At 32.8% G+C, this 18,615-nt stretch overlaps 1 protein-coding gene across 3 annotated transcripts in view; it reads left to right on the top strand.

Annotated features, from left to right (window-relative positions):
* The window catches only part of SI (sucrase-isomaltase), a 103,961-nt gene extending 86,012 nt beyond the window's left edge, over nucleotides 1-17,949 (top strand). For 2 of the 3 annotated variants that reach the window (XM_047729534.1, XM_047729540.1), the window contains 12 exons: nucleotides 480-613; nucleotides 1,636-1,670; nucleotides 1,756-1,872; nucleotides 5,055-5,203; nucleotides 7,194-7,278; nucleotides 7,364-7,420; nucleotides 8,024-8,148; nucleotides 11,170-11,258; nucleotides 13,691-13,740; nucleotides 13,949-14,116; nucleotides 17,368-17,663; nucleotides 17,715-17,949. In XM_047729534.1, the coding sequence (XP_047585490.1) occupies nucleotides 480-613; nucleotides 1,636-1,670; nucleotides 1,756-1,872; nucleotides 5,055-5,203; nucleotides 7,194-7,278; nucleotides 7,364-7,420; nucleotides 8,024-8,148; nucleotides 11,170-11,258; nucleotides 13,691-13,740; nucleotides 13,949-14,116; nucleotides 17,368-17,436 (1,078 nt within the window). In that variant the 3' untranslated portion in view covers nucleotides 17,437-17,663; nucleotides 17,715-17,949. Of the gene's footprint in view, nucleotides 1-479; nucleotides 637-1,635; nucleotides 1,671-1,755; nucleotides 1,873-5,054; nucleotides 5,204-7,193; nucleotides 7,279-7,363; nucleotides 7,421-8,023; nucleotides 8,149-11,169; nucleotides 11,259-13,690; nucleotides 13,741-13,948; nucleotides 14,117-17,367; nucleotides 17,664-17,714 lie in introns of those variants that run through there. The other variant, XM_047729546.1, reaches the window with a different exon arrangement.
* Nucleotides 17,950-18,615: the final 666 nt, after the last annotated feature.

The raw sequence follows: 18,615 nt of genomic DNA, 5'->3' as shown, positions 1-18,615 counted from the left end.
GAACAACTAGTTTTATTTTAAACCCCCAAAAACCTTGCTCACTTTAATCTACCTTCTCTAAAATAGAGAGTATTGTGTCAAAGAGTCTCAGTAGAGTGATATGGAGATTAAGTGTTGACAAGTTATAATTGAGAAGTATTGGAACAATCAATAGTTAGAGCCAAGAACTTTATTCAAGAGAACACAGTTAAATAGAATAAAATGAGGTCATTAAAAAAAAAAAAACTTAAGCTATAATTATTTAGTTGATTTAATAACTTCAGTAGTTGACTTAACTTGTATTCATTGAACAAAGAAACAAAGGCTACTTAGGCATGTCAGTCTAGTAAATGTTGGAAGGGAAAGAGCAAGTTTTAGTAACAGACAACAAAAACACCACAAACACACACACACACACACACACTTTTTTTTTTTAATGAGGTGTTCATAAATAGAAATATCTGGAAATACCTCATGTGAAAACTCTCCATCTATCTTAGTGCATTGCAGAAGACAACTGGCAAAAGAGGAATTGTTATTTCTCGTTCCACATATCCTACTGGCGGACAATGGGGAGGACATTGGTTTGGAGACAACTATGCACAATGGGACAATTTGGACAAATCAATCATTGGTATGTGAGTCACCATCTATATCATTACTCTATTGAGTTTTCTTTTAGGTATTCACTTTTGCAGGAACTAGGTATTCACTTTCGCAGGTATTCACTTTTGCAGGTACTAGTTCGATATACCTTATAAGTTCTTTTGAGAAACATACTTTTTGCATCATATTTTATGACAAACAGCATGATGAAAAGAGAGTGAACTAGAAAGTAGGATCTGGGATGCGTTATAGAAACTAATAATATCTACCTAGTTTATTTTGAGGAAATAATTTCATTCTTTTTGGTCTCAGTTCCCTGGGAAAGGTCAGGAACTGGGAAGGATAACATCTAGAGCTAAGAATAGAAATGGGTAGAAATTTTAGATTCTAGGGAATAAGAATACTCATAGATGCTAAAGAATGGAACACTTCAAGCCAAATTTTTAAGGAGTCTTTTGACAATTGTTGGGTAAATAGTAAATAAGACATTATTATTTTAAAGGGGAAATGGATAATTTTCTGTTTGAGATCTAGTTTTAAAAATTTTTTTACTGTTTATATTAGGATTCAAGGAAAACAATCAGTGTTTTACAAATACTACTTTGAAAGGAGAGCTGGGATATGGCATGAATCCTATATTACTGAAGAGGTCTCAGATGATTTTATTTAATAAGGATGATTTTTTTTCAAATGATGAGAGCTGTGGTTAAATAATTACATAGATAGCTGTTTATTAAAAAAAGTAAACCGAGGAAAATACTACCACTTTTTTCTCATACTATAATGTACTTATAACCATTTTGTGCTCTAAATGTACCACCTTGAAAGTCACAAAGAAGCATAGTGTCTTATTTTTATAAATGTCATTAACACTATAACATAAAAAACTTGAATAGTGTAAGAGGAAATGATAGAAAGGTATATTAATAATCTGAAAACTGTATCATTGGATTAGTTTATTAGAAATAAGACATCTTTATAAATAGAAAAAATCAAATATCAAAATATTTGAAAAAGTAGCTTTCTAAGATTTTTCCTGATTTTTTTTAGGTATGATGGAATTTAGTCTCTTTGGAATCTCATATGTAAGTATTTCTATTCCTTTTATCTTTATAATTTATAAAGATTAAGAAACAAACCATTAAAATTAAACATCACAATATATTTTAGACTGGAGCAGATATTTGTGGTTTCTTCAACAATTCAGAATATGAGCTCTGTGCCCGCTGGATGCATCTTGGAGCATTTTATCCGTACTCAAGAAATCACAACATTGCTTTTACTAGGGTATGTAGTTACTACATTTACTCTCATTCCTTTACCCCTACTAAGTTTGGAAGTTTTTAAATAGAATTCACCCTCTGCACTATAGCAGAAGGGAGGGAAAACTTAACGGGAAGAAATCAGAGAAGGAGACAAACCATGAGAGACTCTGGACTCAGGAAAACTGAGCGTTACAGATGGGAGTGGGAGGATGGGGTAACAAGGTGATGGGTATTAGGGAGGGCATATGTTGTGATGTGCACTGGGTCTTATACACAATTAATGAATCGTTGAACACTACATCAAAAACTAACGATGTACCATATGTTAGCTAATTAAATATAATAATAATAAACAAAAATCATCACAAATAAAAAAAGAATTCACCCTATCAGGCTGATTTTCAATGCATACTTTGTATGAACCTCTTTACATTTACTTAGGGCATCTGAGCTCATTGCTTTCAGAATTTCTGATTTGGGTTACTTTATACTTTGGAGTTTAGAACTTGATTAGCTGACATACTTACTGCTGTTCTGTATAATTTTGGAATAGTCAGGGGAGAAAAAAACCTGCTTCTTGAACTTCTTTCAACTTAGACAAAACAATTAAAAAAAAACAGCTTCAAACTAAATAATCAGGGAAAAGTCATTTGAAGTACTAGTATCAGTGTATGAAAATGAGCAGATTTAAAAGGCAAATGTTAAGACAATGAGTTGAGAAACTGAGGAAAAAAAAGAAAAAGGAATTATGAGAGCTAATTCTTGTGTTGTGGCACAACTCTCCATGTTACTAAATTGTCTGAAAGAAATTTTTGGAAAAGAGAGGTGACAATATTAAAAGTTATGGAAATTTATGAATAATTAGAGGCAATATCTAATTAAGTGCTAAATTTTGTGATATTGACTTATAGTGAAGTGCAGAAAAAAGACGAATTATCAAAATGCACCTCATGGAAGAGTAGCAGACAGAGCTGGTCTTTGAAGGATGGGTTCTAGCAGTAGTAACTGAGTGGTGGAGCTTATCACATGCTATGAAATCTTTGTGTCCATCCTGGGAAATGTTAGAGGGAAGGATATATTTTAGAAAATGAAAATAAAAATGAAAATCTGTATAAGGATAGAAGGCAGTATGGGACTACATTTTGGAAGAAAGTTTGGCAATAACATAACTTGTTGGAGTAAGAATACTTTAACAGGAAAACTTGCTGTCAGTAATGCAATTTAAGAAGCTGTAACATTGGAAGAGTGAAATGAATCAATAAAAGCCTGCACAGGAATTTATTCAACAAGTATTTATTAAGAGTCTACCATTTGATATTTACAAAGTCCCTGCCCCATGATTTATATAATGTAGGCAGGATAGAGATAATAGGCAAATATGTATATGTAAGTGTGTATGTATAGCCAGGTATAAATAAATGCATATGAGGGAAAATAGTGAAAGCTAAGGTGATAGGGATTTATGAGGACTCAGTTTTAGAAGGAGTGCTTAGGAAGGTCCTCTTGCTTGAAATGACTTAAGCTTTAGAGTGGAGACTTGAGAGTGAGGCACAGCAACCAAAACCAATAAAAGGATACGGGAGAGAATTCAGGTAGAGAGTGTAAGTGAAAATCTCCAAGATGGGAAGTGGCTGGAGTTTTGGAGAAGATGAAATGGAGGAAGGAAAAACTGAGGAAGTATTTTTAAATAAAAATCTATGGAACAGAAGCCTCAACTTAAGTTCAATTATGACGTAGTATAATTGAATTTAGGGATGCATAGTTTAGAATTAAGTTCTTCTGTATTGTTAAAATTGAAATACTGTCAGCGAGGTCAGTAAGTAACAGGTATGATTTTTACCTCTTTTTGACTTTGGAATTAGTAACAACAGGATCAGTTACAGTTTACTAGTTTTTGAACCACTTTACTTTCAAGGTTTTGCCTATTTTAACATTATTTTCCATGTAACAATGGTAACAGTCATCATTCAAGCTTTCTTACTACCAAAATCTAAAAAAAGTTGGCATCTGTATGGATATGGCACAGTTCTTAATACCATCATTCCTATTGATACCAGCAAAAAAAAATTGAAAGTATTGTCCCCTGGAGTTATGTGGCAGTCTTTTTCCCTAGTACAAATTAAAATGTAAAATACGAATCACTTTCCCTACTATTTCTTAACCAGTAAGTGCAACATGTTTTTGTTTGTTTGTTTGTTTTTGTTTTTGTTTTTTCGTTTTTTGTTTTTTGGGGTTTTTTTTGAGAGAAAGAGCGAGCTGTGCAAGTGGGGGGAGGGGCAAAGGGAGAGAGACAGAGTATTAAGCAGGCAACATGCTCAGCTCAGAGTCTAATGGGGGGCTCCATCCCTTGACTCTGAGGTCATGACCTGAGCCCAATCAAGAGTTGGAGGCTTGGAGTCCCTGTGTGACTCAGTCGGTTATGTATCTGCCTTTGGCTCAGGTCGCGATCCCAGGGTCCTGGGATTGAGCCCCATAGGGCTCTGTGCTTAGCAAAGAACCTATTTCTCCCTTACCATCTGACCCTCCCTCTACTCATGCTCTCTCTCTGTCAAATAAATATATAAAATCTTTATTAAAAAAAAAAAAACGTTGGATGCTTAACTGACTAAGTCACCCAGGTGCCACACAACATTTTGAACAGGTTTTAATCTTTGCAGTGTCAATTTTCATTTTTACCTTGAGTGCATATTCCAGAGGAGACTAGGGCATGCCCTTCTTTCTTATTCAGAATTAATTAGGTCCTCTCTTTCTCCTATTCTATTAATACTTTCATATCATATTTTATCCATTTCTCATGAGAACACACAATGTGGGGGGGGTCACCAAAATGAGCTCTGCATGTCTATTTCAATCTGCTTTTGTACAGCATTTCATTTCTTTTCTAGTCTTTTCATCCCTACACTGATTATCATCATGATTGACAATGTATTTGCTACCTATTCAAATATGAACTGCTCTTTACATATGTTCATCTAAACTGAATCAAGCTATTTGCATTTTTTAATTAAAATATTATGTTCTTTCTTCATCATATGAGATAGAAATATTACTGCATAAGAGTTTTGTGATATTTGTGAAGAAATTATATACCACATGCAATGGATGAATATTATTTTCTACTTTTTATTCTCCAAACATGTATTTGAAAATTATGATTTAAACAAGGACAAGAGCTTATGACTATTTCATTCTGCTTTGTTTCAGAGACAAGATCCTGCTTCCTGGAATGCAACTTTTTCTGAAATGTCAAGGAATATTCTAAATATTAGATACACTTTATTGCCTTACTTCTATACACAGATGCATGAAATTCATGCTCATGGGGGCACTGTTATTCGACCCCTTTTCCATGAGTAAGTGCAAATTCTTTTTTTTTTTTTTGCCAAAAAGGCACAGATTTCATTTAATTTACTCAGTAATCTCATAAAGTGTAGAATATTTGAAATTGGAAATGTTTTCATTGCTATTTTAATATAAATTTTGGGTTAATAAACATTTACATAAATAAATATTAATAAACAGAGTGGTATTAAAATGAAACATTAATCAGTTATTAAAAAGTAATACTTTTTTATAATTACTATATACCTAGTGTTTAGATTTACATACCCTATTATATTGAATATTTTAAAAATGGAGGCAAGTAATATTATCTCTACACAATGATTTGATTAATTAAAGTTCATAACAATTAAGTAAATCTACCATATATATGTATGCCTAACTGAAGAAAATCATCTCACTTTTTCTTGGAGATGTGTTATAGAATACCCTAGAACAGTTCTAGTATTTTGCTCAGAAAATTGTTTTGGATTCACTCCTTAAAGCTTAAACTGATATATGATCAAATCTTAAAATTCTATTCTACTAGCATAGTTGTAAAAATTGTAGCCTGTCCTATTTTTAAGGCAAATACAAGCTAACTCTTATTGTTTATGTCACACACACACATACATACCATATTACCAGAGTAATTGAGTGAGGTGATTTGTTAGATGGCACAATTGATAAATCAGTAAAAATACACAGCATATATTTACTAAATTAAATAATAGTATGCAAGGCAAAATGACAAAAGTAATAGGTTGATCAATATGCCATCTGTTCTGATAACAGGATCTTAAACAATAACAGATTTTCCTAAATTTATATTATTCATCAGTTACTTTGTTAATTTATCTACCATAATCCATTCTTTATTTCTGGTAAATTTCTATTAATATCTGCCTCTATTATTTCCACAGTTTCCCCCCTTTGTCTTCTCCCTATTAACTTCCCAGAAGAGTCAGAGTATAAGCTCTAAACTGAATCCCCAACCAGAAACATTATTATAAACTCTGTAGACTCTTGTCCTACTGAGAACATCTCGGCCCTTTATCCTATGGAAAGTCCAGGAAGCAGTAAATTCAGCAGTCCACCTTGGCATGAATCTGTTTGTAGAAGAGTGAAACAACAGCAAAAGAACAAACAAATTGAAATGTGCAGTTCTGTTTCAGTTAGAGAAAAAATGTGGACATTTAATAGTGACTATTTTGGAACTATGAAGAACAGATTTTGGTGTTTCCAAACATTTGTACCTGAAATTCAGAAATACATTAAATGCACTATTCAGTGAGCTCTAATTTAAGTAAGAGAAGCAAAATCTTTTTTTATTCTTTCACTCATTTCTATTTCTTTCTTTCTTTTTTTTCTTACTATGAACTCTGGGAAGCAAAATTTTTTTAAATTACCGAACCAAGATTTTTTTTTAAGATTTTTTTTTTTAAATTCATTTGGCAGAGAGAGCTAGCGAGAGAGAGGGAGAGAGCACAAGCAGGAGAAGTGGCAGGAAGAGGGAGAAGCAGGCTTCCTGCCAAACAGGGAGGCTGATAAGGGCTCCATCCCAGGACCTTGGGATCATGACCTGAGCTGAAGGCAGACACTTAACCGGCTGAGCCACCCAGGCACCCCCCGAATCAAGATTTCGTATAGCACACTTTCCTCACAATTCTCTTCCAGAGTATTTATAACTTTTGTTTCCTAGTTTGTTGAACTTCTACAAGGTAAAGTTAATATTTGTACCTCTGTGAATTCTCTTCAAAGATTTCTCATTCAGTTGGCCTTACAGAAATTCTTGTATTTTGTCAGGACGTTTGGTTATAGTCTACATTAACTTATAAAATATTGTACTACTTATTGAACATTAAATCTTAAATGATAGAATTGTTTTTGACTTGTTTATAGTTTGGTTTTCACTTCAGTCCATGAAAGTCTATACAGCAAAATGTGATTTGAATGATTATTTTATGATATTCAGGAGAAATGAAGTTCTTTGACTTAATTATTTGTGAATATTCTGTCAAGGTTCTTTAATGACAAGATAACATGGGATATATTCAAGCAGTTCTTGTGGGGCCCAGCATTTCTGGTTACTGCTGTGTTGGAACCTGTAAGTCCTATCATACATTTTTGTTCACAAAATATTATTTTCCTTGACCTATATTTTTTTAATGACTGTTACCTTTAAATTCCAGAGTGTTGAAACTGTAGTAGGCTATGTTCCTGATGCCCGGTGGTTTGATTATCATACGGTAAGTGGTTAGGGAATTCTGGGGAATTGACTAAAAACATATGAGTAACAGTTTTATACTAGCCTTTTCATTGGTGACATATTTGGTTTACTTTACACTTAAAAAGGTAAGATATTTCTTGCTAATTATAGCTGTATCGAATTAACACACAGTGAAAGAGAGTTAATTTATTCTGCCATAGTTTATTATGGAGTCATTGATTTATTTTACTGAATAAACATAACATTGTACACAAGAAGGTCATTGTCCTGTATCAATATGCAAAATTACCATTAAAGGTTATATAGTACTTCCAAGAATAATGTATATGACAAGCCAGGAATAACTTTTGTGACCCTTGAAAACCCACACATTTTTTGCATGAGGTTATCACAAAAACAAATGGTGGTGAATTACTTTCAAAGCTCTTAATAACTAAGAACTAAGTATATACTTTAAGTAACATGATTTCCCAAATACGTGTTTGAGTTTTTATTAATTTTTGTATGTGTATCAATTGATATACTTACATCAGTATTTTTGTTTGATACATCAAACACCAATATTGCTGATGATTCCATTTCTTACCACTTATGTTCTTTCTTCCAACCTCCTCATTTCCAGGGCCAAGATATTGGTGTCAGACGGCAGTTTCATGCATTTTATACTCCTTTAGATTCAATAAACCTACATGTCCGTGGTGGTCACATCCTACCATGTCAGGAGCCTGATAAAAACACATTTCACAGGTAAGTGAACTATTTACAAGAGCTCAGATTAATTTTGAGATATGTCCTGCTAGAATTGTCAAGAACTGGGAAGGTTCTGAGATTTTACTCTATTTCCAAGTGAACAAGTTTGTCTGCCACAGTGTCATGGATGTTGGGTAAGAGACAAACGTCTTTCTTATTTGTGGCATAGCAAGAGATTTGAATTTCATGTTTGCTTCAGTTTTCCTTGTCCTTGTCCTTCCTTGTCCTTCCTTGTCCCTGAAGTCCCATGGGGATTACCTGGGGTGGACTAGGCCTAGACAGAAACTGCACATGTAGGAGGTTGTGTCATAGCTATGGAACTCCAGGCTTAGGTACTCAGCCCTTTATAATGGTCTGTAAGCAAACCTCTTCATTGTTTGCTTTTAATGGGATTTATTATACTGGCCAGTAAAGTTTTTTTTTTTTAATTAATTTAAAAACAAACAATGCCCTATCTTCCAATACTGTTTGCTTTAAAAACATCCATTAAAATATAATTTAGGGGCACTAGAGTGGCTCAGTCAGTTGGGTATCCAACTCTTGATTTCTCCTGGGGTCATGATCTCAGGGTCGTGGGAACAAGCCCCACACAGGGCTCTGTGCTCATCAGAGGGTCTGCTTGAGATTCTCTTCCTCCCTCTCTCTTTGTATATCCCTACCCCTATGCAAGATATGAAGATATTTGAGACTCATGAAAAATTGTCTTCCAACATGATATTCCTTCTAATAGTAAGAAAGTTTCCCAGATCAAAATACCAACTAAAACTTCATGTCTTCTGTATAAATATGCAAAGATATTGACAAATGAATCTCTTGTATTTTGAGTGGCTGCCTTATCTAAGTACTCATTTTTGATGCTTCCGACATGTGGAAAGAAATATTACTTACTTCATTGAAACATGATTTCTTAAATGAACTTTCTATAAACTTTAAGCAAATATTGCTCAGAGGACTTCCCTTTCCTTCCACTTTTTCCCTTCCCCTTTTCTACTTCCCTCTGTCAGTCCTGTGAAATATTTCCAGAGTCACTCTAGTCTATGAAAATGTAGATATCCATTGACAATATCACTGCTTCTTCAAACTACAGGTACACTGCTGCCCACAGAAGAACCAGACCTGTTTTTTAGCAGCCTCATCCCATATAAAGATGAAAGATAATTAATATTAATTCATATTTTCTAGAAATTAACATTCATAACTGATGATCTGGCTAAGACCTTCTCTTCTTTGACCTAGGACCCTTACCTCGTTTTCTCTCCCTCTCACTCAGCATTATATCCAATCTACCAAGGATCATGGCTCTACTCTGTTTTATGTGACTGATGTAAAAATGAATCCTTTTACCAGAGTGTCTATTTCTATTGTCTAAATTCCTGCTTACACATTCAGATTTGGGAACTCAGTCTTGATTCTTCTCTTCTCATGCTGCATCCACTCATTTGGTGACCTACATGCTGACAGCCCTATTTGGCATGCATGGACTTTTTCTATCTCCTAGAACAATCCAGATCCATTTCTTTCAATACTCTACCCTGATATTAATTTAAGAGGAGAAAAACAATTATATCTGAGAAATGAGGGCTTCACGGAGGAGAACATTTATAAATTGGACCTCAAAGAATCCTTTTGTTATAAGAGAAAAGTAGAGAGGCCAGTGTGTGTGTGTGTGTGTGTGTGTGTGCGTGCGTGTGTGTGTGTGCGTGCTTGTTTAGAGGGGTACAGTAAATAGGTTATTAGGGCTAGGTATATAGATAAGTATATAGATAGATACAGGTATATATAGATAGATATAAATTGTGAAACACTTTTTATTTATTTTTTTAAAGATTTTTTTAAATTTTTATTTATTTGACAGAGAGAGATCACAAGCAGACAGAGAGGCAGGCAGAGAGAGAGAGGGAAGCAGGCTCCCTGCTGAGCAGAGAGCCCGATGTGGGACTCGATCCCAGGACCCTGAGATCATGACCTGAGCCGAAGGCAGCGGCTTAACCCACTGAGCCACCCAGGCGCCCCGTGAAACACTTTTTAATCTTAAGTTTTAAATATGTTGGAAAATTGTGAGTTAAACCAGATTTTTAATGTTGCTAATATATATTTATCTCTTACCCCTGTTTAACTATGAACTTGAAATATATACATTACATGTAAATATATGTATGTATTCATGCTGAGACATAATAATGTCTTTACCAAGTTGCTGTAGAGATTTGAACTTAATGTTCTGGATATTTTAGGGCAGTACATGGCAGTACAAATTTCAACATTTGTGATTGGGAAAGACAATTATATCTAAGCATAATTTGTCTGATAAATCCTTCCTTAAAAATATGAGGCTGTCAAACCAAGTCATTTGTACAGTTAGCAAGGAAGCACATCTTAGTTCACAGATGGGTCTGTGTAGGCACCAGCTTGAGATGTATTGCCCATTTCAAGGATAGAAATTATAACTTTCTACTCTTCACATTCTTATTAATAATTTCCAATGATAACTCAGTGATTCGTGTATGGAAATGCAAGAAAAGCTTAAATTATAACAGATAAAAAACACTATTATATATGCTATAGTAGCTATATATAATAGTGTATATTAATATAATAAATGCTAATTAATATATAGTATAATTATATTAAATTAATATTAAATATTAATATATAAATATTCATGTTTAATGGTCAGTGGCCAGATTAGCAGAGAGAATACTAAATAAGTATATCAATTAACTTAATATGGTTTAAACCATTATAAATGAAGCCCCTTTTGATCTTTTAAGTAGGTGATCTTTTGAGATCAAAAGGCAAGCATATTTTCTGTTAAATATGAAGGATTTTATGGTTTATGTCATTCCCAGTAACTCATTATTAAGGGAAGGCATTTCATTTTCTCTGTTGAAAACAGTTTGTATTCTCCTTGTTAATATTCTTACTTATTTTCCTTTGGTTGTTCATATGGCTGCTATATCATAACTAAAGATCTGGTATTCTATAAACATGGGTAAAATTATATATATTTTTTTTTAGTCGACAAAATTACATGAAGCTCATTGTTGCTGCAGATAATAATCAGACGGCACAGGGATCTCTGTTTTGGGATGATGGAGAGAGTATCGGTGAGTGTTCCATTTAATAGATAATGTAATTGATGGCATACATATTATCTCACATTACTTTTATGTTATCTATTTTTGTACCTTGGAAGCTGAATGAAAGGCTAATAATATTATCCAGAGCTAAAGTAGCTTAATAATTAGCTGAATCAACTTTTAAAACGTAGTGTTCTAAACATCAAAGACTTTCCTCTTACCCTAAATGTAGTTAATCCCTACGGGAAATGTCTGAATAACTAAGAAACATGTATGGACAGAGAATGTATATTGATCATTTGTTACTCCCAGAAAGTAACTCATGCCATTCACATGAGAGACATTCAGTATGTGTGAGGTCACCCGAACTGAAACGCCACATTCCATGTGCACATGGCAATGCATAAAGGGTACCTCTAAAACATGAGATAGCCTAGAAACAAAACTCGACTTTGGTCTCTGTACTTCATGCCTATTTGTCTTTTTAATTCAATATTATTTACATGAAGAGTTTAAGGATTTAAACCTAGATCTATGTTTACTCTATAGTCATAGAGTAATATGAGTTATAAAGTCATTTCTTAAGACCAGACAGAACTGCTAGGCTCCCAGACCTGTGTGCTTTGCTGACCATTGTCACAGAATCACTTAGGGTAGTTTATTGAAGATGCAGATCCTGAGGACCAGTTAATCTCCATTAATTTGGGGAGAAGCCCAGGTATCACCTTTAGGTGATTAGTATGCTGTTAAGTAAACACTAGTTGTGGATTAGGGTTGTTGACTGTCATTAACAGTGTCACTCTACTAGATGGGAGTTCTGAACATTCTCTTCAAACAAACATCAGTCATAAAAACTAACATCCGTGTGGAGCTGATGTTCTCACAGGGCAGTTCAGTGCAATGAAAATAAGCTATCTTCAGAAGAGAGATCTTTCATTACTAGCCAAGACATGTATTTTTCAACTTTTTAGGTATATCATAGTTAATATTTTGCAACCCTAAGAAATGGGTATCAATTTACTAGTAAATAAAGTATATTGGAAGGTTGATACAAGAATCATATGAGTCAATCAAAGCAAGACTCTTAAAAACAAAACAAAATTTTCCTAGTATCTTGTGATTTAAGGTGAAGAATCAACTGCTATCAATTAAAACACTAGGCATTTTATTATCTCCCATCATCACAACAAGAATAAGCATAGCACAGTAAGCTATCTTGAGAGTGAGAGACCACATTCACATAACTTTTATTACAGTATATTGTTATAGTTGTTCTATTTTAGTATTAGTTACTTTTAATCTCTTTCTGTGCCTAATTTATAAATTAAACTGTATCAGAGATAAGTATTACAGGAAAAATCTTAGTATATACAGGGCTTGGGGATCTTAGAGTGTATACCCCTACATAAAGGGAGACTATTATAAAATTATCTCAAAATTTGTGTATATTAAATAAAGTTTGACCATTCTACCTAATAAAGTTGTAGATTAGGCAAAATTAGTTACAGATTAAGCAGTTTTAAAAATAATTATTTAACAAAATGCTGGCATGTATAAGTTTGAAAAGGAAAGTAAAATTTGTTACTTTTTTAATGTTATTTTAACACTTGTTTCAGTCATGCATTTAATTTACTTTTGCCTTTCTGCCTTACCTATGCTTGTTTTGTTTTACATATAAACACAGTCTTTGTGTTACATATAAACACAGGGAAATTTGGACTTTATTCCAGATTTTGTTAATAATTAGTTGACTCACTTTCAGCCATTTATTTAACTTCTCTGGAGCTCACATTCCTCTTCAACCATGAGAACAATAAAAGGACATACCTCTTAGAGCAGTGTGATAAAGTACTTAAAAGTTGACAAATAGTAAGCACTTAAATTTTAGCTGTTAAATTATTTTAAAAATTGATTTTAAATATGGTAAAATTATAACTAGGTAAAGAAATGAATATAAAACCCATGTTTTATCAGTTTGAGTTCAATAGATCTCTAATAATCCCCAGCAATTGAATATTTTTGCCAAATGACACTAGAGTAAGTTTCCATCATGTTCATTTTGCTTTATAAATATTATTATATTGTCAGTCATTGAAATGGCCGGTAAGTGTCCACCAATATCACCACCCAATTCTGTTTATTCATATACTTTTTTCACCCTGCCAGAGCCATGTTAAGGTGATTTTAGACCTGTCACTCTTTAGCGTTACTCTCCAACAAATAAATACACACACACCAACCTGCCCTTTTCTTCTAGGAACCTCTCTGGGGACTCATCCTTCATATTAAAGTGCTCCTTGGACAGTTTTTGAACAAGTTAAATAAACTTAGAGAAAAATTAGATATGCATTGATAGTATTTGATACACTTTATACTAGGAAAGAGAACCAAACTACTCTAGTTTTTATTATTTTTCTTCTTTGGAAATATAAATATATTATCTTTTTGTCTCTCTACAGACACCTATGAAAAAGGCTTATATTTCTTGGCACAATTCAATTTAAATAAGGTATGTCAGTTAAATAATATTTGAAGTTTTGTTCCATATTTTATATTTACATATTTTACATTTTTGTATAACATACCTCATTTTAAAAATATGAATAAAAATTTGCCTTACTATGAAATACATTTTGGTTAACAGATGTATGCTTTAAAAGATTTAATTGCTTTTGAAAGTGAGGGTTTAAATTACTTCTTTGTCTTTGTCTTTATAGAATACCTTGACAAGCACTATACTGAAAAATGGTTATATAAACAAAAATGAAATGAGGCTTGGATTCATCAACATATGGGGGAAAGGAAAGACTGCTGTTAATGAGGTTATTCTTATATATAATGGAAATAGAGAAGTAGTTAAATTTAGTGAAGACCTAGACAAGGAGGTAAGTGATATAAGAAAAAAAAAAATAATGGAGTTTTTAAAACATCTATATGGATGTCTTCTATTTCCTGACCCTAATGAAACATAATTATGGGTCACCTATCACCTCTGTTGCTTATTTATTTTCCTTAAACTTCCAAATTAATCTCCATATTATCATCCATAGTAACCTGTCATATGAATCAATCTAGTGGCAACTGTGTTACAATTTTCCTGATGTAATCAAAGCAAGATTCAATTTACATTAAGCCTCTAAGTCATTGTTATCCCTATAAGGTAAAATGCCTCAATTTTTTTTTAATATAAAATGTCTACATTTAAGTATTTAATACACCTTGGATAAAATACGTTTGGAAATCCTTGCAAGATTAATAGAATTGTCTATTGGCACTTGAATAATTTGACATACAGGTATACAAGGATATAATTCATACATTAAACAAGGTATTGGAATTTTTATGTTAAATTTACATTGCTACCAGTAATTAGTTCTTTTATTTTGGACAAATAATTTTAAGCCTTCTTTTTCTTTCAAACTCAGTAAGAATATGCAAGTGAACAGTCTCTTCAGCTCCTTCCAATTCTAAATTCTGGAATCCATGTCCCAAAAAGGTGGATTTCAAAGAACATATATTCTAGTCAACAGCTAACTGTTAGAAATGATCCAAGTACAAGGCTCTGGCTCTAATACTAAAATTGTGTGTGTGTATTACCTGTTAGTGTTAGAACTGAATAAAAATAACTAGCCATTAATCAACAAGTACTTCCAATACCTAACTTAAAAACAGTCAGTTATTTGACTGACTTCAACTTAAAAAAATAATGGTTTTGTCTTGAGCCACAGTATTATGTCCTCATAGAATTTTACAAAGGTGAGAGGTAAATAGCACCTGGAAGATCATTCTATCCACTTGAAACTTAATACTGCCCTATTGTTACTGGTGTTTTGTAGGCAAATGTTATTTCCCCTTTAATATAGAACTATGTTCTAATTGCTATTTTGGCATCAAAATTCTTTTATTTCTTTAAGTTATATCCAGGTTGGAAAATTAGAGTTTTGTATACTTAATGTCCTTCCTTGGTAAAATAAAAGTTGATAACTCAGTGCCTCATCCCCATTTTTCTTCTTTTTAAAATTTCACTGGTTTCTAAAATTACAAAGTAAGGGAATCACTGATTTAAGCCAGTGGTCTCATGTGGCAGACCAAGAAACTGAGTCCTTCAAAGGGAAAGTTATTTCTCCAGGAATAGATAGTCAATGGTTACCTATCACAATTAGCAATCAGTGTTTTTGAACTGCCCAATGTTCAATCAGATTAAAAAGGACAATTTGACATATATATTTTCTTGCTCCTTATTTAGTACTACATTGGTAAAAATAAGGTTCGTAATTTTTACTATGAAAATAAACACTAAGGTGAACAATGTCAAATAAGATATTTTAAACATATCAAGTATTATTTTAAGTTCATTTTAACCAGATGCTTGGTATAAAAACACATAATTTATGAAGAAAGTTCATTCCACATAATTTATAAAGAAAGTTCATTCCACTGCTTCCAAACACATTCACAAAGAATTTTAAATATTAAGAAGGAATTTTTACAATATTTTATTACCTCATTGATTCCAAAAGTAAATATTATTTTTAACTACTAACAATTGAGCAGTTCCTTCTAAATTCATTTAATAGAACAAATACTTATGAGTACCTAGGGATTCAAACTTTTATAGATACATGCTAAAAGTAGAGAGTGGTCAGTTTCTTTCTTTGTTCTGTTGGCCTTCTCCATCAGTGTGGGAATTATATGCAAATCGTGATTTAATTACTTTATTAATGCAATTTTATTTTATTTTTTTAAGATTTTATTTATTTATTTGACAGACAGAGATCACAAGTAGGCAGAGAGGCAGGCAGAGAGAGAGGGGGAAGCAGGCTCTCCGCTGAGCAGAGAGATGTGGGGCTCAATCCCAGGACCCTGAGATTGTGACCTGAGCTGAAGGTAGAGGCTTTAACCCACTGAGCCACCCAGGCACCCCATTTTATTTTATTTTTTGAAAATATTGTATTTACTTATTTGATAGAGGGAGAGCATGAACAGGGGGAAGGGGAGGGGGAGAGGGACAAGAAGACTCCCCACTGAACAGGGAGCCCGATGGTGTCCTCAATCCCAGGACCCCAAGATGAAATGACCTGAGTGGAAGCCAGACACTTAATTGACTGAGCCACCCAGGCACCTCTCTATCAATACAATTTTAAAAACATTTTCCTAGCAACAATTATGTTTTGTTGCCTCTTGTACAGTTATTAGAAGCTATCTGATGTACTTGTTCCTTTTCACTTTTGATATATATTAAAAAAAAAAAAAACTAGGTTAGGTTTTGGTGTAAGATGGATCAGTTTCAAATCTGGCAAATATACATTTTTAAAAATTATTTAATTTTACCTTTTAAACTCTTCTATTATACAGTGTGGGAAATAAATCCTAGAATTTTGTGTTTTAGTGAAGAATATGTTTTATAAAGCCGCTAGGCGAGTACCTGGTTTTCAGTAAGCAGTAAAGGAATGTGGATTGTCTTCCTCTTCTCTTGCATATTTGATGATTGAATCTAAATTTTCTGAGCTAAGACACAGAAAAATCATGTAATGTGTTGGAGAAAAAGCAGTGGTAAGGTCTAATGAAATCATCATATCATAAAAATATTACAGACGATTGGCTAGAGCTGCTCAGTAACCTCCAAAATTAGTCCCTACATAGTCTAATTGAGATTCTGTCCAGTGAAAGAAAGTAACACAACAGAACTGAAATTATTGTGCATCCTAAAGCATTTTGGGATTGACACAAAAGGAAGCATATTTCCAGTCTAATTTTTATGTATAAATATGTCCTAATATTTGAGGGCAGGAAGCATAGAGATTTATGTAATAGAATTATAAATAATTCCATGTTTAGGAATATGGAGAAAGAATAAAATAATAGAAATCAAGATAATTGGTAAATAGTTTTAGTTTTTCACAGTCTTTTAACAACCATTCCACCTCTCTGGGATTTATTTTTATCTGTATTATGAGTGGGTTGGGTGACATTATTACTGAAATAGTTATGAACATTCTAGAATAAGAACTCATCAAAAAAAGAGAAACAAAGACTTCTACTAGAGAAAATTTATACATGGAAATAGTCTTTGTTAAAAAAACAAAAAAAATCTTGCTCTGATTAAACAATAATTACCATTTTGCTTTCTTTTCAGATATTAAATATTGATCTGACAGTGAATAATGTTACTCTAGATGAACCAATACAAATCAGCTGGTCATGAAGATCATCATCAATTCCAGTTGTCAAAGGGATAGTAACACCTGGATTTAAGTTTCTCTGTACTTACAGTTTTCCCTTTTTGTTGGTTTCTCATATTGTATAAAATATGAACTTCATAACATCTATCTAAACTTATTCCACAGTGTACAATAATACTAATACTAATTTTATGTTAATGTGTTCTGGATCTAATTTTTAACATATTTATTAGGATTTAAAGAGTTCTATGTGCTCGCTTCGGCAGCACATATACTAAAAATAGGATTTAAAGAGTTCTAGTTACTTTGCTAAGTATCAGCCAAAACTGTAAACCAGTTACTAAATATATACATGTGTCACTAAGACATAATTAAAACAGGTGTTTTTGTAAATGAATTTTTTGTGTAATTGTATACCATATTTTCTTCAAAGTTTAGTAAATTTAAGTCATGTAACAATAGTTGTCATCAGATTTAATTACTTCTTAGTATGTACATGTAATTAAAAAACAGAAAATAAAATGCATATAAGTATAGAAAGTGTACATTTCTCTTTATTTTCCAAAAATAAATTGTCCTAGTTTAGATTGCTGTAACAAATTTTCATAGACTGAGTAGCCTAGGCAATAAACATTTATTTCTTATCGTTCTGGAGGTTTGGAAGCCCTGAACAAGGTGCTAGCAGATTTGGTGTCTCGTAAGGACCCTCTTTCTGGTTTTGCAGATGGCCATTTTCTCTTTGTATCTTCACATGGTGAAGGGCACAAGCTCCATGATGTCTCTTCTTATAGGCACTAATCCTGTTCATAGGGGTTTCACTCTCATGACCTAATTACCTCCCAAATGTGTCATCTCCAAGAGCTATCATACGAGAGATTAGAGGTCCAGCCAAAGAATTTTGGAGGGACTCAAGCATTCAGTCCATAACAGAAATCCAAATTTCTTTTTTAGCTTTGTTTTATGTACTGGAAAAAAAACAAAACAAAACAAAAAACAAACAAACAAACAAACAAAAAACAACAACATTAGCTTTTATTCTATTTACTTGGTTAAATAAACCATTCTAGCACATTCATGTAGGTTGGAAGGCTCTAAATCATGGTCTAAAATAGTATTCATTTTTTTTTTTAACTCTTAGGTTTCTTTGAATTTACTTAAGTAATATCTGTAACTTGATATAATTCTTTTCTAATTAAAATTTT

This window comes from Lutra lutra, chromosome 1, assembly GCF_902655055.1.
Source record: "Lutra lutra chromosome 1, mLutLut1.2, whole genome shotgun sequence".
Classification (NCBI taxonomy): Eukaryota; Metazoa; Chordata; class Mammalia; order Carnivora; family Mustelidae; genus Lutra; species Lutra lutra.
Note: the sequence above shows the minus strand (reverse complement) of the source record. Positions and strands in the feature narration are given on the sequence as shown.